This window comes from Microcaecilia unicolor, unplaced genomic scaffold, assembly GCF_901765095.1.
Source record: "Microcaecilia unicolor unplaced genomic scaffold, aMicUni1.1, whole genome shotgun sequence".
Taxonomy (NCBI): domain Eukaryota; kingdom Metazoa; phylum Chordata; class Amphibia; order Gymnophiona; family Siphonopidae; genus Microcaecilia; species Microcaecilia unicolor.
In genome coordinates, this window is record NW_021963819.1 from 1 (window position 1) to 27,363 (window position 27,363).

The window sequence follows — 27,363 nt, forward strand, 5'->3', positions numbered from 1 at the left end:
GAGTCCTTTGCAATTGGGGTAGTGTAGGTTGAGGTAAGTTCGTGAGGTTGTAGACATGTTCCTGGTGGGGAGGTCGATCAGGTCGAGTATATAGCCTGGAGATTCACCGTGGATAATCTTGTGGATTAGTGTGTGGACTTTGAAATTGATTCGTTCTTTGATAGGGAGCCAATGAAGTTTTTTTCGAAGCCAATGAAGTTTACTGTTTACAATCTTTTGAACAATACCTCCAGTGTGACTATACTGGGAGCACCATGTTAGGCTGCCAAATATAACCTTAGAAAAAGCCAGCAAAATATCCAGGTACAGGCAATGTCTTTTATAAGTCTAAAACATGGAAATAGTAAAGGTCCTGTCCTCCTCAGGCAGTGTACTGCAAATGTTCCAATGTACAGTATTAGTGGCTCAAGGGTCAAAGTTGTAAGAGCAAACTTAATTTGTGAATAAACATTTGTGAGTCTGAATGATGAACTGTATCTGTAGCCACTTAAAGCTAATGCACTTCTCCCTCTCTCATTGCACCATTTGATTGCCTTTTTTTTTTTTTTTTTTGACTACTCAAAGGCAGAAGGTAAACAAGATACAAAGGTGTTTCTAGAGCCAGTATATCAGCCTGTTTTGACATGCCTAAAAAGTGGCTGGAAGCTGCCTTTGATCCTGCATGCATGAAAAGCAGGAAGGCAGATAAACAGCCTGAAAGTGCCATAAACAGTTCTGAGAGGTGGTACAAAATTGCCTTGCCCCTCCCCAGCTTGAGAGAACTGATGTAAAGGCCAGAGAAAGGAGCCTGTACATCCTGCTAACATGTATCATGTACCTGAGAACAAAGTGCCTTTGCCCCTTTCTTAATTCCAGGCAGGGACTGGAACCTCTCGCATTGTGGGGCCCCTAGTAAGTAAAACAGGAATGAGGACAAGAGATTAGGAGGGTGGGATCCAGCGTGGGTACCACCAGAAATTTGATAAACTCCGTACTTAGGGTAGTTGGTAAGAGAGAGCAGAGTGAGGGGCATGAGGCAGTAGATTCTGAGGTGGATTGATAGGTGGGGGTGAGGGGAAGACAAAGGGTTTGGGGGAATGCTGTACAAGAATTGGAAACTGCCTCTGTGTGGTGCAGAGGGGGGGGAGAGGGGGTGGTGGTTGGAGGCGATGATAGGGGAGGGCAGACTTATACGGTCTGTAACCAGAGCCGCTGATGGAGAGGGGGTGGTGGTTGTGAGGCGAGGATAGGGAGGGCAGACTTATACGGTCCTGACCAGAGTCGCTGATGGGAGGCGGACTGGTGGTTGGGAGGCGGGAAATACGAGGCTGGGCAGACTTATATGGGTCTGTGCCCTGAAAAGGACAGGTACAAATTCAAGGTAAGGTATACACAATGAGTTTGTCTTGGGCAGACTGGATGGACCATGCAGGTCTTTTTCCTGCCGTCATCTACTAGTTAATATGTTACAGATATTATATATAAACTATAAACAGAAAGCTGCTGCATTTTCTCAAGCAGTTAAATGACCTAGTGCCAGTATGTGCTGTAGGCAGCATATGGTGGTCTGCATTCTGTTGTATAATGTGTAACACCTCTTGTGCACGGTTTAGTGCATGCAGCGTTTAACTACGCTAGGCTAGCTGCTTCACTAGGTTAAAACACTGCAGGGCAGCAACAACCATGTTTTCCTTGGGTTTTGTTTCTCTTTCCCCTTTTTTTCCCCTAGGTTTGCATTTCCTTGCCCTTGGCTATGAGCAAGAGAGCCTTCCTTTTCCCTTTTCGCTATAGTTAGTGGACATACACTGCTTCTGTCCTCAGGCTCCTCTCTGTGTGGCCATGATCTAAGTACATAAGTAAGGACATACTGGGAAAAGACCAAAGGTCCATCGAGCCCAGCATCCTGTCCCCGACAGTGGCCAATCCAGGGTCAAGGGCACCTGGCAAGATACCAAACGAACAAACATTTTAGACAAGTTATTCCCGAAATTGTGGATTTTTTCCCAAGTCCATTTAGTAGCGGTCTATGGACTTGTCCTTTAGGAAACCGTCCACCACCCTTTTTAAACTCTGCCAAGCTAACCGCCTTCACTATGTTCTCCAGCAACGAATTCCAGAGTTTAATTACGCGTTGGGTGAAGAAAAATTTTCTCCTATTTGTTTTAAATTCTACACTGTAGTTCATCGCATGCCCCCTAGTCCTAGTATTTTGGAAAGCGTGAACAGACCGCTTCACATCCACCTGTTCCACTCCACTCATTATTTTATATCTCTCTCATGTCTCCCTTCAACCGTCTCTTCTCCAAGCTGAAAAGCCCTAGCCTCCTTAGTCTTTCTTCATAGGGAATCGTACCATCCCTGCTATCATTTTAGTCGCCCTTCGCTGCAGCTTTTCCAGTTCTACTATCCAGCTTGTAATCGAAAGAGAAAAACGCCTATATTTCGACCCAAATCGGGAGATGGGCGTTTTTCTCGCAAAGGCGCCCAAATCGGTATATCGAAAGCCGATTTTGGGCGTTTCCAACTGCACTCCGTTGCGGAAACGAATAAAGTTGATGGGGGCGTGTCAGAGGCGGGACTGGGCGTGGTTATCAGCCGAGGAGAGATGGGCGTCTGTAGCTGATAATCGAAAAAAAAGGCGTTTTTACCGCGATTTTGGGTCACTTCTTTGGACCCTTTTTTTCACGAACAAGTCCCCCAAAAGTGCCCAACTGCCCAGATGACCACTGGAGGGAATCGGGGATGATGTCCCCGGACTCCCCCAGTGGGTCACTAACCCCCTCCCACCAAAAAAAAAACCCCACTTTTAAAACTTTTTCCCCAGCCTGTATGCCAGCCTCAAATGCCGTACCCACCTCCATGACAGCAGAATGTGTTCGAATCCTCTCACAATGCCTTTCCCTGGGTCAGATGTGGCTCTCGGGTGCACTACAGGGTCACATCAGCATTGCATTGTGGTGGGTGTAGGGTATTGGGCTCCGTGATTTCATTAGCTTGTGTTACAGTCTCACGATGTTGGTAGTTGGTAGGCTCTTCTCCCATGGTGCTTTTCCCCCTGCCTACTGGGTCAGAGTGTGCCCTGTTGTGTTTCCTGTTGTAGTCCATGCGGTAGTGGCCATTTTTGTAAGCCAGTCTTAGTTCCCTTTCCTGTGTTAGCCACGTTAGACAACTTAGTTTCTTACCTTGAATGTGGCTGAAAGAGGGCATTGTACAGCATTCTGCCAGCTCTGACCTACTGCTAATCTCAGTACCAGGGAGACCTCGTTGCCAGTGGGGCACCACCTCTGCAGTTAACTGTGAGTAACGTGCTTATTCCAATAAAGGACTTTTTCCGGGAGAGCTTAGTCTTCAGGTGTCAACTGGTGTGCCAATGTTATACAGCAGCAACAAGTCCTAGAGGCCTGCGTGTATGCAGGTCCATGGAGCACTTTTAGTGGGTACCACAGTGCACTTCAGGCAGGTGGACTCAGGCCGATCCCCCCCCCCCCCCACCTGCAAGCAACACTTGTGCTGGTAAATGGGAGGCCTCCAAAACCCACTGTACCCACATGTAGGTGCCCCCTTCACCCCTAAGAGCTATGGTAGTGTTGTACATTTGTGGGTTTGGGGGAAGGGGGGTTGGGAGCTCAGCACCCTTGGTAAGGGAGCTATGCATGTGGGAGCTTTTTCTGAAGTCCACCGCACTGACCTAGGGTGCCCAGTTGGTGTCCTGGTATATCAGGGGGGCCAGTGTACTACCAATCCTGGCCCCTCCCACGACCAAATGGCTCGGATTAGGACGTTTTTGAGCTGGGCGTTTTTAGTTTCCATTATCGCTAAAAAAAAAACAAATGTCCAGCTCAAAAACGTCCATTTTTTTCAAAATACGGTTCGGCCCGCTCCTTCACGGACCCGTTCTTGGAGATAAACGCCCATGGAGATAGACGTTTGCATTCGATTATGCCCCTCCACATACTCAATACTCAAGGTGCGGTCGCACCATGGAGCGATACAGTGTACGCCCCCTGTTTCCAAGTGCCAGGATTCTATCTATGGCATCCAAAATTGTGAGCCCAAATTGCATGCGCATCTTAATTGAGTAATGATCCATTAACTAGCAATCATTGGGCACTAAACCAATTATTGCCATTAATTGGCTCCAATTAGGTGTTGTCTATAAAGATCTGTGAGCAAATATTTTGGCGTGCAACTCAAAAGGGATCATGGCCATGGGAGGAGCATGGGTGGGCCAGGGACGTTCACTAAAGATACACACGGTATTATAAAATTGAGGGGATCCATGCCTAACTTACATGCCAGGATCTACGCCTGGTTTCGCATCCTTGTGCCCAAAATTGAGTGTGAATACCAGCACTATGCGTTCTATAAAGGGCGTGCATCCTGGAGCGCCCTTTATAGAATACTGTTCTGTGCTGATTTTGCCTAAATACTCTATTTTATGGAATGAGATGTTAAGAACATGTTGTGTTTTCCAAGAGGGGCTTCATACAGTATATGTTGTATTTTCTTCCATAGCTTGGGGGTTGAACCAGTTGATAAAGATGCCATCAAACAGCCACCCCGTAATGCTAAGGATTCAATTCTAAGTAAATCACTAGTACTGAAAATCCTCATCTCTGCTGCTGTTATCATCAGTGGCACCCTCTTTGTCTTTTGGAAAGAGGTAAGAATGATCTTTATTTGTCATCATTTACTACGTAACAATCAGTTCAGTGAGTCTAGATTCCTTTAGCCATTTTAGTTAGGTTAGTATATATTTTTCTATGCTTAAATGCTTACAATATCCGCTCCCCTTATGCCTTTCATGTGCATTCCGTTTCTGATATAGACATGATCCACGTCTGTGCAAGCATGTCCAACGGTGTTCAGTGCAAGCCTCCACTGCCAGGTTGTTTTAGGCCTAGTCATTTCCCAGTCTGGGTCTTATAGGCAACTTCTTAATCAGACATCCAGGCCTTCTCCCATATCACGCTGTAACATTTTGTACTAATACAGCCACCAAAATTTGTGAGGCTACTGGTCAAAAATATCTCACCTCCCGAGGCTCAGTGATGGCCTTAGCCATTGATCACTTGATGCCTTTTTGAAAGTGTGATACAGTTGTAGCATTTCTGTTAGGGTTGTAACTGCCACGCCAAGGAGTCGACCACAAACCATCTTGGAAGTTAGGTACAGTCATCCTATTCCTATTTAGGGTTGCTTATTTTCTGTCCTTTTAAAGATGTGGGTTGTTGTTTTTTGTTGTTGTTGTGTGTGTGGTGAGACCTCTTCAGAATAACTGGGGGAATTATGGCTGTGCAGATGTCTGATGTTGAAAAACGCATGGTTTCAAACAAGGTATCTTCCAAAGATATCACCAAAACAGTGAAGATAGGGTATCCTGTTAGCAAGATTGCAATAGAGACCATAGTAGACTATCGCATATTTTCAAAGCACTTAGCCTTCCAAAGTTCCATAGAAACCTATGGAACTTTGGAAGGCTAAGTGCTTTGAAAATGAGCCCCCAGGTGTTCTTTAAATAAAAAAAAAAAAATCAGACAAACGATTGGAAATTAACACTGTCAACTGCTGAGCAAGATGTAAATAGGAACAACAAACGTAGTTTGAAATGTCTATATGCAAATGCCAGCAGCCTACAAATAATATAAGAGAGTTAGAATATATTGCACTAAATAAAAAATTAGATATAATGGGCATCTCTGAGACCTGATGGAAGGAGGATACCAGTGGGACACTGTCATACCAGGGTACAAATTATATCGTAGTGATAGGGTGGATCGAATTGGTGGAGGGGTCAGCATTGTATGTTAAGGAGGGCCTTGAATCAAATAGATTGAAAATTCTGCAGGAAACAGAACATATCTTGGAATCCCTATGGATTGAAATTCCATGTGTAAAGGGGAAAAGGATAGTGATAGGAGTGTACTACCGTCCACCTGGTCAGGATGAACAGATAGATGTAGAAATGTTATCAGAAATTAGGCTAACAAACTGGGCAACACAAAAATAATGGGTGATTTAAGTTACTCCACTATTGACTGGGTAAATGTAATATCTGGGCATGCTAGGGAGGTAAAATTCCTTGATGAAATCAAGGACTGCTTTATGGAGCTGCTGGTACAGGAGCCAACTAGAGGAGGAAAAATTCTTGACCTAGTCCTTAATAGAGCACATGATCTGATGCAGGAGGTAATGGTGCTGGGGTCGCTTGATAACAGTGATCATAAAATGATCACATTTCATATCAGCTTTGGAGTAAGTACACACAGAAAATCCAATACATTAGTGTGTAACTTTAAAAAAGGAGACTAAAATAAAGTGAGAAGAATGGTGAAAAAAAACATTAGAGGAGCAGTTGCAAAGGTCAAAAATTTTCATTAGGCATGAATGCTGTTCAAAAATACCATCCTGGAAGCCCAGGTCAAATATTCTATGCATTAAAAAAAGAGGAAGAAAGCTTGTTCGGGTTAAATTGATGGGGTGGTTATACCATGTGACGTAATCTTGTTCAATTGTTGGAGAGACATTTTGAAGTACCTTTGTTAATGTGAAGTTTGCAAAGAATATTTATCGTACTGCATATTTCTTGCATGATCATTTTATAGCTCTCATAAGCCTATTTTTGAGCCAAGTTTTATTATTGTACACTCAGCCCCTCTATTTGTTATAGAGAAAAAATAAAAGGGGTCAGTTGTTTTGTGTGTTTTTTTTTTAAATGTACCAATGTTTGTCAAGCTGGATTTTTGGGAACTCCAGGTACCTAATCATTTTGATTGCTGTAATGAACTAATTCCCCCTCCTCCCATTTATTAAACCTCACTAGCGGCTGCCGCACGGCAATGCTGACTCAGCCCGTTCATTAAACTTGTCCCATGTATTCATTTAGTTGACTATGGCATTTTGATGGACAGGTTTCATTTTATTTTTGCTTAACTGTTCCTTGACTAGTGTATCGCTTAGTGTAGTGGAACAGAGTCCTGGACACTTGTTTTAAGAAAGGGACCTTTGATACAAAATTATATTTGGGACTGATGATTGACATTTTGGGAGCATAGATTTATTTATTTTATTAATTAGGATTATTTACCACCTTTTTGAAGGAATTCACTCAAGGCAGTGAACAGTAGAATAGATCAAACATGAGCAATAGACAATTACAGCAGTAAACATATTCAAATAAAAATACAAAGTATGGCATAGTATTCTACTTACAATGTCAACACAATACGTAATAGAACATTTTAATTGATAGTGAAAGGTAAAGAAAAGATGTGAAGGCGAGGACAGGAAGGAACCTCTACGTCAAGAAATCAAAAACAACCAGGTTGACCTAATCTAACTGATAGGTGAATTGAGCTCATTTTCCAAGGGTCTCTTTTCTCACATTATGGGCATATTTATACCTTCTTTATGGGGAGGGAGGGTGTTGAGGAATAGAGGATACCTAATATTTCAGCCATGGGTTCCATTTCCATCACTAACCAAACTAAGGAAGCTAAGAAGAAGAGAGCGATCTACATGTGACAAGAAGAATTTGAGAATTATAAGTAAATTCTCTGAGAGAGTGGGTAGGGCTTACATGCTGTGGAAAAACTAAGGGCCCCCATTTACAAAGGCATAATAGTGTTTGTAGTGCTCGCTAAAAATAAGCGTGCGCTAAATGCTAGAGATGACCATATATTCCCTCCATATGGCCTCTCTAGCATTAGCATGTGCTAATAATTAGAGCACGCTAAAAATGCTAGTGTGCCTTTATAAAGACCCCTCAAGACAGGAGGTCCATGAGATGATGCAAAGGAAGTCAGATGCATGCATAGTGTGCCTCTAACAGGCTTCTAGAAGTTTTTACTAAGTAGAGAGTTTTATCCATGCAGGCTCTGTTGGACTTGCTGTCCCACTTATCCTCAGAGAATATAGGAGTAACGACAAACATAAAGATTTCAGATACTTTAAATTGATATGACGAAGTTTGGCAAGCTGTAGATACTATAGAGCATAGTAAAAAAAAAATTTGTTTGCTTTAGTAGGATTTGAATGCCAGATATTTGCGTACTTTGAGCATAGAGTTTGTTTGCATTTGTAAATCTTCCTCATGAGTTAAGCAACGTGTTCCTGAGTATATGCAGGAGTTCTTTCCCAGAGAGAATTACTTGGAACAGGAAAAGCAAATCATCTCGACATAGTAGCTCTGTAAAGCACTGGTAATGATTCCTAGTTTCATTGCTGTCTTCTTTTGGTTTGTAAGATTGTTTTTGTGGTTCCTCCTCCTAGCACAGTTGGAATCAGAGCTAAGATCTTGGCACCATTAGTTTGGGACTACCAGAGGTTTTTTTTTCTCCCCCTTATTGTAATGTCTATTCTCTCACTGCTGTGATCTGGTCATTGCAAGAATTGTCCTTCCCGAATCCTGTATCATTGATTCTAAATCTGGCCACCAGTTGTCACTCATAATAATGACAGTGACTCCCTCACTCCTTGAATGTTGTCTTCACAGAACAGCCCAGCCCCAGCTGACTCAGAGTACAGGATTTTTGCTGTAGAACCACTGGACCAGTCTAAAATTATTGTACTTTTTTTCTATTTTCACACTTGGCTGTGTGGGTCAGCCCGACTCCTTGCTCCCATTGTCATGTATGGATTTCTTCTGTGTGTGATTAGACTTGGTACTGATTGTTGTGGGTGAGCAGGGTAGGAGTACTTTTGCAAGATTAATCACTGAAAGCATTTGTCAGCTGGCACTTTGAACCTTTAACTTAAACAGGTTTTTCAGGCCCTGTGTTTAAATATTTAATCGTGATAGGTGAGTTTTCGAGTCTTTGTCTTAAAGCCAGTTACTGCTCTGGGACTAAGTTCAGCTTTCCTGTCTTTGTGTTCATGAATTCATAAGAGGAAGAGCAGAACAATTTCAGCCACCCTAACAACTCCTCTGTCCCTTCCCCTTCTTGTGGTTTTATGCGCACTCTCATCTCAAATTGTCCTTAACCCAGGGTCATTGTTAGCCATGCTAGGGCCCTGGTCAAAGGTTTGAGAGAAGGATCCAAGTCTACCAGCAAGAGGTGCCTCATTCAGTTTCCCTGTGGGATGGAGGCCTGGCTATACCTCACTAATGCTCCCCGTCCCCTTCTAATTGCTCTCAACGTTTCCCCAGAACAATAACCCATCCCTGCAAGCACCCAATGGCTCTAGTGGATCTGCTGATACAACCAGAAGCTGCACAGCCTGAGTTTTAATACCTATTCTGTCTCAAGAAAGTGTTGGCACACATCTTTCAAAAAGCAACAACCAAGTTCTGGCAGAGCTAACATGGGGAGCTTTTTTCCCCATGTTCAGGGGAGGAGTAAGTTAAGTTCTCAGGAGGGAGAAGAGTGGTTGTTGGGGAATGAAAGGAATCTGTAGGGAGGGGAAGAATAACATGTAAAACTCAAGAGGATAGAGTAGATAGACGAAGAGAAAAAAGCTTCCAGCCCTAGGAGAACAATTCTTCTTTCCTCTTCTCCCTCCTTTTTGGACTGCTAAGCCTTTGCTATATTTTTCATTTTCTGTCAGCGAAAAAGGAGTCAGTAAGTTATATCGGCACACATCACTAGGGCAGAACAGCTCTGCCACAGTTCAAAACTAAGAATAAAAGATCTGTTTTCCCGCTGTACAGAAAGAGACAAATACAAGGTCTCACAGGATTAATGGATAATGCAGTTTAGAAATTTCAAATAAATATTTACAGAAAGGTTCAAATATATGCATTTCCTGATTATAGGCAAAAAAAAAAGGTTAAGATTTTTGGATAAGCTGTGCTATTCTTGATTTTCCTATGTTCATCAGAAGTAAGATTTAGTAAGAAATATTAATGTGGGAAGATGTATAAAGCCATTGCACTAGTTCACCGAACAAGTGTCTGAAGGAATAAAGGCAAACAGGTGGCAGAAAGAAGAATATAGAAAAGACTACCGCATAAAACTCAAGAAGTAAAGAGAGAAATATGGCTGGCAAAAGTGCAGGTGGGAAAAAATGGCTAGAGACAGAGAGGGTGATGACACCTTTTTTTTGGTATATTGGAGAAAGGAGGAAGGATAGAGAAGGAATTGAGTTTGGAAGCTGCTGAGAACTAATATGTGGAGAGTAATAAGGAAAAGGTGGTCATGCTAAACAAATACTTTTGTGTTCATAGAAGATAATCCTGGAGAAGGACCTCCTCTGTTGGTTGACAGAACATATATAGGAGTGGAGTAGATATTATTCTCTTCGGTGTTCATGGAGGAAAATCCTGGAGAAGGACTGCGGTTGGCTGCCGAGGGAATGTCTGGGAATGGAGTGGATACTGCGCGTTTGCGGAAGAAAGAGTTTATAACAGCTGGAGAATTTGAAGGTGAACAAAGCTATGGGGCCGGATGGATACATCCCAGGATACTAAAGGAGCTCAGAGAGGTCCTGGCGGGACCTCTTAAAGATTTATTTAATAGATCTTTAGAGAAGGGAGAGGTTCTGCGAGATTGGTGACGAGCGGATGTGGTCCCTCTTCACAAAAGTGGAGGACAGGAAAAAGTGGGAAGTTACAGACCAGTAAGTCTCACATTGGTGGTAAGAAAAATAATGGAGTCGCTGCTGAAAGAAAGGATAGTTAACTTTCTAGAAGCCGACAGGTTACAGGACCCGAGGCAATTGGCTTTACCAAAGGAAAATCCTGCCAAACAAATCTTATTGACTTTTTTGACTGGGTGACCAAAGAGCTGGATGAGGGACGAGCGCTAGATGTAATCTACTTGAACTTCAGCAAAGCCTTTGATACGGTCCCCCATAGAAGACTCATGAATAAGCTGAAAGGGTTGAACTTAGGACCGAAAGTGGTGAACTGGATAAGAAACTGGTTGACTGGCAGAGGGTGGTGGTAAACGGAATCCACTCGGAGGAAAGGAAGGTGAGCAGTGGAGTTCCTCAGGGGTCAGTGCTGGGGCTTATTCTGTTTAACATATTTGTGGGCGATATTGCTGAAGGATTGGAAGGAAAGGTGTGCCTTTTTGCGGATGACATGAAAATAGCCAATAGAGTTGATACCCTGGAGGGAGTAGAAACGATGAGAAGGGATCTCCGAACATTAGAAGAATGGTTGAAGGTCTGGCAGTTAAAATTTAATAAGTGTCGTACAAAGAAACCACCCAGTCTTTTTTTTTTTTTTTTTTAGAGAAAAAAAAAATGAAAAATTAATAAAAAATGGTGTGTATTGTGTAATATAATATTTTTTTTTTTTTTTATATGCTAATGGTGCTCAGTAGGAGGGGTCACAGGATCGTCTTTCAGTATAATACTGCTAACACCCCTTAAAACATCATAGCACTCCTGCCTTCCTATCCCTACCACAATATATTCTGAGTTGTCCGTTATATTGACAATGTTTGAAAAATATTTGAAAGATAGTTCTACTTAGCTCATTCAAGAGTGCAGGAGTTCACTGGTGAGTCAGACGTCCTGTGGGGATCCCCATCCGTGTTGTGACTTTAAAAAAATTTGACCGTAGTTAGCACTACTCCCTAAAAGTGGGACTAAAGTCCACTGTTCAAAGCGTATGTTGTTGCAGGTTCCCTACATGCTGGCATGTTTCGCTTCGTTAGCGTCCTCAGGGGAACACTATTTCATCTGTGGCAGGACTTAACAGGAAAAAGGAGGTCGTGATGCTCCTGTATAAGACTCTGGTGAGACCTCATTTAGAATATTGTGTACAATTTTGGAGACTTGCACCTTCAAAAAGAAATTAATAGGATGGAGTCAGTCCAGAGGGTGGCTACTAAAATGGTCAATGGTCTTCATCATAAAGCATGTGGGGACAGACGTAAAGATCTCAATATGTATGCTTTGCAAGATGGGGAGATATGATAGACATTTAAATACTTATGTGGCACAAATGCACAAGAGGCAAGTCTATTCAATTGAAAGGAAGCTCTGGAACGAGGGGCCATAGGATAAAGGTGAAAGGGGTAGACCGAAGTAACCTGAGGAAATACTTCTTCACAGAAAGGGTGGTGAATTCATGGAAAGGCCTTCCAGTGGAAGTGGAGATGAAAACAGTACATAGGATATCTAAGGGAACGATAGGGAGATAGATGGCATGAATGGGCAGCCTGGATAGGCCATATGGTCTTTTTCTGTCTGTTTTTCTGTTTCCAGTGGCTTACAAAATCTGAGGCAGCATGGTTTTACCAAAGGAAAATGATGTTGAACAAATCTAATTTGATTTTCTTTGACTGGTTGACCAGAGAACTAGATCAAGGACACGCACTAGATGTGGACTTCAGTTCATCTTAGGAGGTTTGTGAACTAACAGGCTGATGTTAGGACCCAAAGTGGTGAACTGGATTAGAAACTGATTGACAGACGTCAGAGGGTGGTAGTGAATAGAATTGACTGAGAAGAAAGGTGAGTAGCGGAGTGTCCCAAGGATCAGTATTGGGGCTGATTCTATTCAGTATATTTGTAAGTGACATTGCCAAAGCGTTAGAAGGCACAGTTTGCCTTTTAGTAGACAGCACAAAGATTTGCAACAGAGTGGACACCTCGGAATGAGTGAACAACATGAGAAGTGATCTAAAAGATTAAAAGAATGGTCTAATGTTTAGCAGTTAAAATTTATTGCAAAGATGATGTAGAGTGATGCACATAGGGTATAGAAACCCCAAACCAGGGCTTTATTTTGAGGGGGTACTTGGGGGTACTGAGTACCGGCACCTTTTCCATTGTCTGCTAAAATTGACCCATGGTCCCCAAGTTAAATGAAAGAGCTCAGGCTCTACACACCAGTTCTGCCTTGTCAAGGATTCTGTGACTGGTTTCAGTGGGCCTGGCAATTGTGGGTTGGGTCCCTCAGTGGTCACCCCAACCCTGAAGGTAGCCTGACATTTGAGTACCGGCACCTTTTTTGCTAGAAAAAACATTCTGCCCAAAGCAGTTGTATTTGCCTAGGAGTTGAGAGGCTGATATGCACAGACTGGGAGAGGAACCTTGGGGTGATAGTGTCGGAGGATCTTAAGGCAGCAAAACAATGTAACAAGGTGGTAACTGTAACCAGAAGGACGCTAGGCTGCATAGAGAGAAGCGTATTCAGTAGAAGGAAGGAGATGTTAATGCCTTTGTACAAGTCATCAGTTAGGCCCCATTTGGACTATTGTGTTCAGTTTTGGAGGCCGTATCTAGCTAAGGACATTAAAAGACTTGAGGCGGTTCAGAAAAGGTGACAAAAATTATAAGGGTCTTGTGCCAAAAGATGTATGAGACGAGACTTGAAGACCTCAATATGTATATCCTAGAGGAAAGGAAAGGAGGGATGGGGGGATATGATACAGACGTTTGAATACTTAAAAGGTATTAATATGCAAACTAATCTTTTTCAGTAGAACTCTAGAGGTCATGAGTTGAGGTTGCAGGGTGGAAGACGTATCAGGAAATACTTCTTTACAGAAAGGGTGGTGGATGCTTGGAATGCCATCTCCGTGGGTGGCTGTGAAGACAAAAAGGGTGACTGAATTCAAGAATGCGTGGGATAAACACAGGAACACTATATAGAAAAGGGATGGAATCCAATTAAAGCAAATGACCTCATAACTGGAGTGAGCTATGACGGCAGCTTCAGAGGTTGCAAAGTATGACCAAGGCCAGGCAGACGTCTACTGTGGCAAAACAAATCGGGATCAAGGCTGGAATGGGCTTCAGCAGCAACTCCAGTATTTGGGAAGTAGGATGGTGCCAGGCAGACTTCTACTGTGTCTGCCCCAAAATTGGCAGAACTATTGTTAGTAATATGTAAATTATCTTTAAAATCGAGCGTGGTACCGGAAGATTGGAAGGTAGCCCATGTAACGCCGATATTAAAAAAAAAAAAAGGTTCCAGAGGGGATCCGGGAAATTATAGACCAGTCAGCCTGACGTTGGTGCCGGGCAAAATGGTAAAGACTATTATAAAGAACAAAGTTACAGAGCAATGAAACAGAGCCAACCTGGATTTAGTGAAGGGAAATCTTGCCTCACCAATCTACATTTCTTTGAAGGGGTGAACAAACATGTGGATAAAGGTGAGCTGGTTGATATTGTGCATCTGGATTTTCAAAAGGCGTTTGACAAAGTACCTAATGAAAGACTACAGAGGAAATTGGAAAGTCATGGGATAGGAGGTAGTGTCCTATTGTGGATTAAAAACTGGTTAAAGGATAGAAAACAGAGAGCAGAGTGAAATGGTCAGTATTCTCAATGGAGAAGGGTAGATAGTGGGGTTCCTCAGGGGTCTGTGCTGGGACCGCTGCTTTTTAACATATTTATAAATGATCTAGAGATGGGAGTAACTAGTGAGGTAATTAAATTTGCTGACGACACAAAGTTATTCAAAGTTCTTAAATTGCGAGAGGATTGTGAAAAATTACAAGACGACCTTACAAGACTGGGCGTCTAAATGACAGATAACGTTTAATGTGAGGAAGTGCAAAGTGATGCTTATGGGAGAGAGGAACCCTAACTATAGCTATGTAATGCAAGGTTCCACATTAGGAGTCACCGACCAAGAAAGGGATCTCGGCGTCGTTGTTGATGATACGTTGAAATGCTTTGCTCAGTGTGCTGCAGCGGCTAAGAAAGCAAATAGAATGTTAGGTATTATTAGGAAAGGAATGGAAAACAAAAGTGAGGATGTTATGCCTTTGTATCGGTCCATGATGCAACCGGACCTCGAATATTGTGTTGTTCTGGTCACCGCATCTCAAAAAGGATGTGGAGGGGCATAATCGAACGGGGCGCCCAAGTTTTCCTGAGGGCGTCCCTGCAGGACGGCCCCATGAGGGGGCGGGGAAACCACTATTATCGAAATAAGATGGGCGTCCATCTTTCGTTTTGATAATTCGGCCGGGGACGCCCAAATCTCAACATTTAGGTCGACCTTGGAGATGGTCTACCTAAATGTTGAGATGGTCGACCTTAGAAATAGTCGTCCCCAGTTTTCGGCGATAATGAAAACTGAGGACGCCCATCTCAAAAACGACCAAATCCAAGCCATTTGCTCGTGGGAGGAGCCAGCATTCGTAGTGCACTGGTCCCCCTCACATGCCAGGACACCAACCGGGCACTGCAGTGGACTTCACAAATTGCTCCCTGGTGCATACCTCCCTTACCTTGGGTGCTGAGTCCCCCAACCCCCCCCCCCCCAAAAGAAAAAAACCCCCACCCCCCGCAATTGTACACCACTACCATAGCCCTAAGGGGTGAAGGGGTGCATCTGGAAGTGGGTACAGTGGGTTTTGAAGGGCTCACATTTACCACCACAAATGTAACAGGTAGGGGGATGGGCCTGGGTCCGCCTGTCTGAAGTGCACTGCACCCACTAAAACTGCTCCAGGGACCTGCATACTGCTGTCATGGAGCTGGGTATGACATTTGAGGCCGGCAATTTTTTTTTTAGGGTGGAAGGGGGTTGGTGACCACTGGAGGAGTAAGGGGAGGTCATCCCCGATTCCCTCAGTGCTCATCTGGTCAGTTTGGGCACCTTTTTGAGGCTTGGTCGTGAAAAAAAATGGACCAAGTAAAGTCGACCAAATGCTCGTCAGGAACGCCCTTCTTTTTTCCATTATCGGCCGAGGACGCCCATCTCTTAAGCACATCCCAGTCCCGCCTTTGCTACGCCTCCGACACGCCCCTGTGAACTTTGGTCATCCCCACGACGGACTGCAGTTGAGGGCGCCCAAAATCAGCTTTCGATTATGCCAATTTGGGTGACCCTGAAAGAAGGACGCCCATATCCCGATTTGTGTCGGAAGATGGACGCCCTTCTCTTTCGAAAATGCCCCGATAGTGGAATTAGGGTACAGAGAAGTGCGATGAAAATGATAAAGGGGATGGGACGACTTCTCTGTGAGGAAAGGCTGAAGCGTCTAGGGCTCTTCAGCTTGGAGAAGAGACAGACGGCTGAGGGGAGTTATGATAGAGGTCAATAAAATAATGAGTGGAGTGGAACGGGTAGACATGAATCGTTTGTTTATTTCCAAAAGTACTAGGACTAGGGGGCATGTGATGAAACTACAAAGTAGTAAATTTAATATGAATCAAAGAAAATCTGTCTTCACTCAACATGTAATTCAACTCTGGAACTCGTTGCCAGAGGATGTGTTAAGGGCAGTTAGCTTAGCGGGGTTTAAGAAGGGTCTGGACGGCTTCCTAAAGGAAAAGTCCATAGACCATTATTAAATTGACTTGGGAAAATCCACTGCTTATTTCTGGAATAAGCATCATAAAATGTATTGAGCTTTTGGGGGATTTTGCCAGGTATTTGTGACCTGGATTGGCCACTGTTGGAAACAGGATATTGGGCTTGATGGACCTTTGGTCTGTCCCAGTGTGGCAATACTTATGTACTTAGGTATACCAGTGTTAAAATCATGAAGAAGTGGAACCTATGCAGATTGCCAGATTCAAACCTGGCCACCTTGTTGGAAAGACTGGATGGACTGTGCAGGTGTTTATCTGCTGACATTTACTATGTTACATCGAAATCACCGATTAAGAAATCATTCTGTGTAAAAAGCCATGTTTAAAATCTAGTGTGTGTTTATACTCTTCTTCTAATGCTGAATCTTTACAGTAGCTCAGGGCTGGCATAAAGGTGCAAAAGGTGCACCCAGGAGCAAGAGAGTTATCTGAGGTTGAAGTGTGGCATTTCACTTCAAATAACCAAAGATCCCTAGTAGTGCATTGGGCTCCTGGACCCCACGCCCTCAAAAAATAGTTCCTGTTGGTTCAAGTGGGCCTCTGGCCCACATCCCCACAAAAATAGTCCCTGGTAGTCCAAATGGATCTATTTTCACATTCCCAGATTCCTACACAGTCGTAATGATAGAGAGGATCAAATTGGAGGGGGGGGGGGGGGTTGCGCTATATGTTAAAGAGGGAATTGAATCAAATAAAAGAAACATTCCACATAAGACAGATAGCAGTGTGGAATCATTATGAATAGAAATTTCATGTCTGCAGTGAAGGAGTATTCTTGTAGGGCTGTACTACCGTTCGCCGGGACAGAACGAATTGACAGATGAAGAAATGTTTACAGAAATTAGGAAAGCTGACAAATTGGGCAATGCTATAATGAGTGATTCCAATTACCTCGATATTGACAGGGAGTGCCAGGGAGGTAAAATTTCTAGGTGTAATAAACTTTTAACTGATCAATAGGACTCAACCACAATATTCAGTACAAGCGCTATTTAATATTCCAACGGTGGTTGCAAACAATGTGGCAATAATTATCACCCTATGATGGAGGAAAAAGCCTCTGTATCCCCAGTCCAGAATTTATTTCGTTCTGGTCTACGGGGTGAGATCTTCATTGACTAAAAAACCTCCTTTATGAAATGCACTATTTAAATTTCTCAATATATCCTGTAATTTGATCTTAAAGCATCAAGCACTTAAGTGTCAAGCACCTATCTTAGTATTCCGACGGGGTCCCGTTTTGCAGTCTTCAGCTTTCTCAAGGAAACTGACCTCGTGCTTATGCTGATATTGTTCCCCCAGCATCACTTCTCACTGTGCTCTGCCAAGAGGTTTTTAGCCTCTTCCTGAAGTTGAGGTAGCTGTTTTCTGTTCTGATGGGAATAGGTAGAGAGTTCCGTATTTTGACTCCAAGTATGGTGAATAGGGAGCTGAAAATCTTCTGATTTCGAATTGTCTTTTGAAATGGTGATGCTAGCATTAGTTGTTGTTTAAGTCTGTTAGACTGGATCAGATATAGCGAAGCAGTCTTAGTCAGCAGTTCAGAAGTGAAGCCCTGCAAGATTTGAAAAACTAAACAAGCAGCTTTGAACCTGAGTCCTTCTGCTATGGGCAGCCAGTGCAGTTTGTTTAGATGAGTTGAAACACTAGTATATCTATTCAATTTGTATATTAGTATTGCGGCTTTATTCTGTATGATTTGCAGTTTTTTCTGATACTGACACTTAATACCAAGAAATAGAACGTTACAGTAATCCAAGTGAGGTAGGACTAACATTTGGACTAGTAGTGTGAAGGCTTTTTGGTCGAAGAATGGTTTGACTAAACGTAGCTGTCTCTTTTTGAATAGTGTTTTCTTCAATAGCTGGGAAGAGAAGAGAAGGTGAGTGAGGAATCAAGCAAGACCCCTAATACTCTGGTTTCAGATTCAACTGTAAATCTTTGACCATTGGACAAAGATATCGATGATGGAACCTCAGCTCCCTGATTTCAGAAGCACAGGACCTTGATTTTTTGCACATTCAGTTTGCTTATTGGTCAGGGCCCAGGTGTTAGCAGTCATACCATTTGCTACAGACAGAGTTGGATCTTTGTTTGATGCTGTTACTGGTAAGAGAAGCAGGATGTCATCCGTGAAGGATTATATATAGTAGTTCATTAAGTCCCAGGTGTATTGAGGCAAGGGATTGACACAGAGGTTGAACAGGAGAAGGAGATCCCTGAAGTTGGTTGTTTTGCTTGACAGAAAAGCTTCAATTTGAAGGGAATTCACTGAACCATTTGAACACAGTCCCTGTTGTTCCTATCTCATCTAAGCGTTCGAGTACCAAGGTGTGGTTGGCTTTATCGAATGCTGTCGATATATCGAATTGGAGAAGAATTACTTGGTTGCCTTTGCAAAGGTGGTGTTTGACATAGTTAAAACTAGCAGTAATGTTTCCATACTATGTGACGATCTGAAGCCAAATTGTGACCAGTGTAAAATAGAAAAATTTTCCACATAAAAAGAGAGTTATTTACTAATGTAAGTTTCTAATGCTTTAGTAAAAAGGGGTATGCTTGCCACTGGACGGTAGTTTGAAGGCAATGTTTTATGTCTAGCCCAGATCCCTTCAGTAGTCATGAGAACAATTTTGCCCATATCAGAAAGAGAGCCCGTTTTTAACAGCTCATTGAGATCATCGAGTAACCAGTTTACTGCTTCCATAGTGGTGGAGTTGAGTAGGTGTTTTGGGCATTGATCCAGGGAGCAGTTGGCTTGGGAGCATTTCAACAATATTGATCTTACATCCTCAGGGGTTGAAAAGATTCCCAGTTTTGGTCAGTTTTGAGTCCTTGGGTTGTAGGATCTCTGGAGTTTATGGCTGAACTATGGGTTTGGAATTTTCCTCTGTTGGAGTAGGCTTAGATAGTTCGGACCTAATTTGGAGGATCTTATTGGCGAAATGATTAGCGAGGTCTTGGGCGGTGGGACATGTTTTCTGTGAATGTTCATCCTTACTAGTGGAAGCTATTATTTTACCTAAGAAGAAAAGATTTTTGTTAAGATCATCTTGACCTATTAGGCTGTTATAGTATTGGCGTTTTGAGTCAGCTACCTTCTTTTTGTAGCATCAGAAGACTGACTTCCATTTGGATTTATCAGTAGTATCTTTGTTCTTTCACCATTGCTTTTTAAGGCATCGACATTCCTTTTTTTGTTTTTTAGGATGGATAGCTCCTCTGTAAACCATGGCGAATTTCTGGATGTTTTGACTCTTTTAGTGATGGAGCAATTTTGCCTAGTGTGGCTTTCAGCTTGGTGTCCCAGCGGGATTTGATCAAACCATGTGTAGGAAATGTGGTTGTGAGGGAATCTGTTAGCTCCGACCAGAGAGTGGCCTCGTTAATTTTACCTCTGGTGGAGATGTTTGGATGACTTCTCTGGTTAAGCTTGACTTATAGGTATCAATGGTGAAATCCAGTTGGAAAGGTCAGACCGTGGTACTGGCTTCCATTTGAATGAACTAATCAAGCTATTAGGATAGGACGTCATGAAGTGTAACATATGTCCTTTTTCATGAGTTGCATCCTCGGAGAATGTAGTTAGTTCGTGATCCTTCAGGAATGATTTGAAGTTCTGGACATTGGTGTCTGCATTGTTTTCCAAGTGTAGGTTTAAGTCTCCCAGGAAGGTAATCCTTGAGAATCGTGACATGGTAGAGGAAGTAATCTCTACAAGTAGTGGTTCTGCCTTGGACCAAGCTCCCGGAGAACGGTAAATGAGGAGTAAGGCAATTTGATTTGCTCTTTTCAATCATCACAGAATTTGCATAGCATGTATTCCAGTTCATGGAAAACCTCAGAACTAACTAAAGACATGTTGATAAAACTCTTAAAGATAAGAGCAAGTCCGCCTCCTTTTTTACCTTGTTTTGGAGAATGAAGAATACCATAACCGGGTGGATAGATGTAGGGCAGTATTGGACTATAAACTTCTGTGAGCCATGTTTCTGAGATAAACAGCCCAGATCTAAAGATTCTAGCAGATCCCTGAGTAAGACAGCCTTGTTCCCCACAGATGTAGCGTTGATATAGATGGCTGGGACAGGAGTGTGTTGAGACTTGTGTTCCAGAAGGGAGAGTTGTTTGGTTAATTGCAAAAGGTAGTGGGGGTTTTTTTTAGGCCATTGAATGTTAGCCATTTTGTTCTGGTCCGTAACCATACTGGTATTCTGACAGTATATATTGGCATTGTCTAGCAGGTATCTGACATTACAATTAGGGTGTTTCTTAATACAGGGTTTTCTAGACTGATTATAGATTACGGGGATAGGATTAGGTTGCTGCCCGACGTGCTCAAGAGTCCTATGCAAATCCACGTGAGCCACTTCATGGTGATAGCTTTTTGAGCTAGTTTAAGTCAGGGTTTAGCGCTCTTTGTCAGTTTTAAATGTGCGCTGTTAAAGATTTGAGAACTGAGTTCTCCTTGAAGGTAGACGCTACTGATGGTGAGGAGAGGTCATATTGTCTCAGGAACTCATAAGGTTGGGATGTGTGAATGTGCTAGTGTGGCAGACTTCAAAATTACGCTATGACTCGCAGTAATTAGGTAGGATTCCTCATTTAAGCTGCCATTTTTCCAAAGTCAGTTGTGCTGCAATAGGGAGAGTTTATATCCAGCAAGAGGCCACAGTGTAGCTCTCATAGAGTTGTTGATTTCCTTTGTTTGCTGTTTGAAGTATGGTTATAAGTACAGAGCTGAGGAGGTCAAGTATTGACCTTAAACATTCCTTGAGTTCCTCTAATAGGCTGCTGTTCTTCCATAGTCAGTTGTGCAGCTTTGAAGAGAGAGTTTGTGGCGAACGCCGGGCCACAGTGCGGCTCTCATGGTTACATATCCAGATAGTTCTCTTATTTACTCAGGAAAAATGTCGGGAAGTATTATTTCACAGAGAGGGTGGTAGAAACCTGGAATGCCCTCATGCAGGAGGTGGTGGTGATGAAAACGGTAACAGAATGGGATAAACACAAAGGAATCCTGTTCAGAAGGAATGAATCCACAGAAGCTTAGTGGAGATTAGGTGGCAATATCAGTAATTGGGAAGCAAAGCTAGTGCTGGGGAGAATTCTATGGTCTGTGTCCTGAAAATGGCAAGGACAAATCGAGGTCAGGTATGCATATAAAGTATCGCATGTAATGAGTTTATCTTGTTGGTCAGACTGGATTGACCGTACAGATCGTTATCTGCCGTCATCTACTATGTTACTGTATATTCAAGATGCAGGTTTGGAATTACTGCAGGAAATGGAGAGGGGAGGGAGGCGATGATCTAAGCAGTTCAGGTATTTGTAAGACAAAGAGGCATCATTGACCTTAACTATATCTTGGAATGTAGCCAGGGAAAATGCTTGGTAATTTGGTTTTTAAAGTCCAGTATCTAATATTTAACAGGCACATCTGTTCATTAAATATTCAGAACTACTTCCTCAGCCTCACAAGTAGTCACTAGACTGGGAAGCTCTGAACAGCATCCATCAAGTAGACCCCCTTACCAGCAGTGAAAATGTAAAGCAAGTCATCTTTTGTTCAAAACACCCAGTCTCACATTAATAGTTATCTTCCCATCACACTGTGACCCTGCACAAATTCCAACAAAGGCTGGGCACAGGATTTATTAGAACTGGTTCTCCTTGTTTGGAAGGCTCATGGTTCTACCTGTGGAGACAAAACAGATTACACCGCCTCCTAGAGGGCGGTGAAATTAAGAATGTGAATTAATTAGCATTCTGGAATTTAGGAAAATCACAATCATGTTCTTTGATTTATAGATCCAAGTCCACAGCCCTGTTAAGTTAGCAAGCACAAGACACAAGGCCCAAGTGTTATAAAATTAGAATTAACTTTATTACAAGCCAAAGCAATTAAATAATGACACAGACAATGTTATATACAAAGACAGAATCAGAACAGAGACTAAGTAACTTAAGAAAAGTAAAAATAATGCAGAGTAAATGCACGCTTAACCTAGGCCCCAATTAAAGCCTTCTGATTATCTCCCTGTTAGGATAAAGAGCTTGGTTACAACCTGACAAGAGAAGCAGTCTCTGGGTGTCCACAGTTTCAGATCCACATCTGCTATTTGCTGTGATGAGTCCCTCTCACTGGAATGCAGGCAAGAAGATGCAGAGAAGTCTTTGCAGGAACCAGGGGCGTAGCCAGACCTTGCCAGGAGGGGGGGCCAGAGCCTGAGATGGGGGGGCACTGTTAAGCCGCCTCCCCCCCTCCGGCAACCCCCTTCCCCCGCTCGATTGCGCCGACACTCTTAAACGCCCCCCCCCCCCCCCCCCCCCCGCTACCAACCCTCGGCCGCCGTCGCTGCCCGCCCCATGAAGTACCTTGTTTGCTGGCGGGGCTGCCCAAACCCTGCCAGCCAAGAGTGTTCTTCAGCGCTGGAGTTAGTAAACTCCAGCGCCTTCATTCAAGGAAGTTCATCTGAAGGATCAGCTGGTTTTGACGCATTTACGTCCTGCACGGGGCTACATGCACGGTGCAGGACGTAAGGCGTCAAAACCAGCTGATCCTTCAGACGAACTTTCTTGAATGAAGGCGCCGGAGTTTACTAACTCCAGCGCTGAAGAACACTCTTGGCTGGCGGGGTTTGGGCATCCCCGCCAGCAATCAAGGTAAATCATGCGGTAGCGGGGCTGGCGGCGATGGTGGGGGAAGGTTGGTGGCGGGAGGGGGGTCGTCGGCAGGGGGCCAGGGGCGAATCTGCGGGGGCCCGGGCCCCCTCAGGCCCCACGTAGCTACGCCACTGGCAGGAACACTGATGTTTCTCGAGCTGAGAGACTGCTAGCTCAGTTCCAGTGCTAACACCTGACCCTGTGACAGCACTAGACAAACACTGTCCTTGAATATGCCAGTTATGTACAGTTCTGGCTATAGCACCTGGTCCACAGGTACCGCCCATTGTTCTGGAACTTGTGACCCTGTAAACCACAAGGACATCCAGTTTGCATCATTAAGGTGAAATTCCAAGAACTCAGGCTCCAAACGGTCTAGTGACATGGGTGCTGTGACCGTCCTCCATGCCCAGACTACAGAGTTCTTGGTATAGTACAAGAGGATCAGGTTTCAATCCAAGTCGGGTGATCTGAGCAGTCCTTGAACAATTTCTTAGAAAAAGCAGCTCTCTTTTGGATTGTAGACCTTAACAAAATTAGGGCACAGTTCATGCACTATCCATAATAATAGCATATAGTTGTTAAACCAAGCTCTCACCTTACATTCCTCCCCCCCTAATTACTAGATGGCAGGTAAACAAGTGCATGGCAGCTTGTGCACATTTACTCACAGAACCAAGATGTAAGGGAGTAGTGCTAATACAATCAATTAACACATTGTAAGCTAGCATTGTGACTAAGTAAAGCAACCCAATAATCCATAATATAATCAAGCCTTAACAACAAATGTAGCTTCTAATGTCTTATGGATTGACAAAGCATGCAATCAGTAATGATAAGACTACATTCATGCAAATGAGCTTGATAAAGCGAGCATACAATAATGTGATATGAAATGCAAAAAGTGAAGCAAAACCATGATGTATAACATAGCAAATTCAGAGCAAATGATAGAGGTCTATAAAATAATGAGTGGAGTTGAACGGGTAGATGTGAAGCATCTGTTCACGCTTTCCAAAAATACTAGGATTAGGGGGCATGCGATGAAGCTACAATGTAGTAAATTTAAAACGAATCGGAGAAAATTTTCTTCACTCAACGTGTAATTCAACTCTGGAATTCGTTGCCAGAGAATGTGGTAAAGGCAGTTAGGTTAGCGGAGTTTAAAAAAGGTTTGGACGGCTTCCTAAAGGAAAAGTCCATAGACCATTATTAAATGGACTTGGGGAAAATCCACTATTTCTGGGATAAACAGTATAAAGTGTTTTGTACATTTTTGGGATCTTGCCGGGTATTTGTTACCTGGATTGGCCACTGTTGGAAACAGGATGCTGGGCTAGATGGACCTTTGGATGGCAATACTTATGTACATAATGAAGCAAAGTGGATTGATCTGCTTTGAATGGTGTCTTTTGGAGATGCATTTAAGTGACATGAACCGCATATAGTGAATATCCATGGAAGTGAAATCTACAATTACAGAAGCCTCCTGTACCCTGGGACCTCATACTTTCATCTGTGATTATGTTTTGGGCCTTTTTAACATATCAAGCAGCTCTTCTGGAAAAGGATGTTCAAGCTTCATTGCTTTTTGGGATAAATTATAGTCAGTTTCGTAAGCAAATTAAAGCCTGCTTATTCAGAAAGTTTGTTTTAAACCACAAGTATATTTTTGTTAAGTTGTATGCTGTCTATGGAAAACATCTGTTACAGGTGTGAAACCCTGCTTAGAAACACATTTGATCTTGTTTACCTTCCTCTTTGCCTTTCATTTGCTAGCTATAGATGTGGATTGGCCTTAAAACATTTTTGTGCATGATGTAGATAGATCTGAGTCAGCAAAAAAGGGGACAGAGGATATGATTTGTGTGAACTTTTTAGCACAATCTAGTCTATTTGCCTCCATATGTCCAGTGTTAAAACTCAGCTTTTAAAGATATATTATTCTGCTTGTGACATTCACTGATTTTAAGCAGTGACTATTTTATTAGTTACACACATTTTGGCACAGCTGGCAGAATCCCTGTGATTTTGGTATATAGAAAGCAGTATCACATATGCTTCATAGAGGTAATACTTAAACATTAATGAATGTTTTAAGATGTGAGCATTCAGGATCTCATCCAATGTACTTTTAACAATCTGTTTTCCATTTGAATTTTCAGATTCCTGATGGCAAAGTAACACCTAGAACCACAACCATGACCTTCACTTGCTTTGTGTTTTTTGATATGTTCAATGCGTTGTCTTGTCGTTCTCTGGTGAGATAAATTTCTCTTTATACTCTCATATTGTAGGTAATTTAATTATTGCTACCAGAGTTGGCTGTATTTTTAATGAAAGAGGAGTATCTGTTGTGAATGTCGAGTCCTGCCAAGCATGTTTGATGGTAAAACTTTGAAAGCCAAACTCACAAAGCAAGAGACACTTTATATCTCAGGTTGATTTAAAACTTTTGTAATAGTTATTTTGTTTTCTGTATCAGCACTTTTGTAATGTTCCATGGAAATAGTAGTTACAGAATAATGTACAATCCAGAGCTGAAACTTTATGCCAAATAGAGGGCAGGAGAACTGACTGAAACTTTTGCTTGCATTTTCAGACCAAGTCTATATTTGAGATAGGGCTTTGCAGGAACCCCATGTTCTTGTGTTCTGTGCTGGGATCAATTCTGGGACAGATGGCTGTGATCTACATTCCTCCGTTACAGAAGGTCTTCCTCACTCAAAATCTAGAAGTACTAGGTAAGGTAACCAAGCACATCAAAAAAGGAAGAAAAGAAATTCTTTATTTCAAGTTTTCTGTACCGCTACAAGCAGAACTCAGCGGTTTGCAGACTAAATAACATGGACAAAGTACTACATCTTTTTGATAGGACAAAGAGGAAGACATGTTAATCAATCAAACCTAGCATAAAAGAAAGATTTGGGAGGACAGGGAGGAAGAAAGGGAGAGGACAGAAGGGAGAAACAGAAAGCAATTTACAGGACCACACTGGATTTTCCGGCAAGCCTATTGGCTGCTTTAAATTTAGGTAAAGAAGGTTCACAATGAATCTCCAAAGGGAGATTGTTCCACACCACAGGAGCAAGAAAATAAAAGGCTCATGTTGTATAAGTCTCTGATCAGGTAGAAGCATAGGCTGGTCGTTGATGGAACAGGCACAAGAGGCGGACTATGGCATGGTAAGGGATGAAAGATAAGAAGGCTGTCCTAAGTGAAAGGCATTAAAGACTAAGAGAAGGATTTTGTACTGAATGTGCAGTAATGGGTTAATTTCTAGTTAGCATCAAAACAGCAAGAGAGCCCATATGGTAAAAGTGATAAGATTTCTCGCCACACTTCTTTTGCAGATCTCCTTTTTCTGACTGGATTATCATCATCCGTCTTTATAGTGTCAGAGCTGATAAAAGTATGTGAAAAATTGTGCTGCAGAACAAAGCATGTGAAGATGCAGAATGAAGAAATCGTACTCAGTTGAACTGTCTCACTTTGAACCCCAGCTGTGGTCTCTTTTGAGTTTTTTTTTTTTAATTTAACTGACACTGCAGCAGCCTTGGCTACTATGCACATTCTTTTTTATATTACACACACATAACACAGACCTTCAGCCATTTCTTGGCACAGCAGATTGCCACCTGCCATGTCAATGCGAGAGCAAAAGGCACCTTCATGGTTAAAGTACCTCAGTGAGGTGATGTTCAATCAGCCAAGAGATACTTCCACGTCCAGTCAAATTTCGACATCATTTCCAATGATCATTCCTCTGTTTATAAAAAGAACTGTTTACCTTTTTGCAAATACCAGAAAAACACAAATGGAAAAAATCTTCCCTTTGATTGGATGAAGCTCCGGCACAATTGAAAACTGCTGAATACCTGCCTAATAAATGTGAATACTTTTTTTTAATCTGCACTTTCAAGCACATCCACTGCTGGCAATGGACATGGTGCTCAGAAAATCTAACAGCTGGTAGCATGGCCTAGGAAAGAACAGGGTGATAATCTGCCCTAAACCCACTTAATTTTCTTTCTACATGCTTGGTTCATCATGTATTTGGTTAATAAACTGGATCTAAGAAAACGGTGACAGAGACAAATCTTTGGCCAGATTTTCCAGATGATATGGAGAGGAGGTGTGATTGAATGTTAATCCTACTGCTTCTGTACATCTCCTAGCCTTCACTGTGTATTGTAGGCAACTCTTAACTTGTCCCACTCTGCTCTTTTCTGGATGGCTATTTAAAAATGTACAATACATTGACATTGGATGTTTCTTTAGGGCAGAAGCTATAGTGTAGCATAATATGTGGCTTCTCTGTATAGGATTTTAGGCTGTTTTCCCAAAGGAAGGGGGTTGGTTATAAATCACCCTTTGTGTCTGTCACCTTTACAAATAACTTTCTATTTGGTCTCCTGCTAATGCTACATTTTTAAGGCATGTCAGGGAAGGCCAAGAAAAGTAGGAAAAAGAGATTGTTCAAAATTC

General features: G+C 42.6%; 1 protein-coding gene across 1 annotated transcript; it reads left to right on the plus strand.

Moving 5' to 3' along the window:
• Nucleotides 1-4,494: 4,494 nt before the first annotated feature.
• On the plus strand, nucleotides 4,495-27,225 carry LOC115459665 (calcium-transporting ATPase type 2C member 2-like; the record flags this gene model as incomplete). The annotated part of the gene is made up of 4 exons (XM_030189472.1): nucleotides 4,495-4,642; nucleotides 25,041-25,136; nucleotides 25,478-25,619; nucleotides 26,229-27,225. Coding segments are annotated over 4 exons (514 nt in total), but the record flags the coding sequence as incomplete, so codon positions are not given.
• Nucleotides 27,226-27,363: the final 138 nt, after the last annotated feature.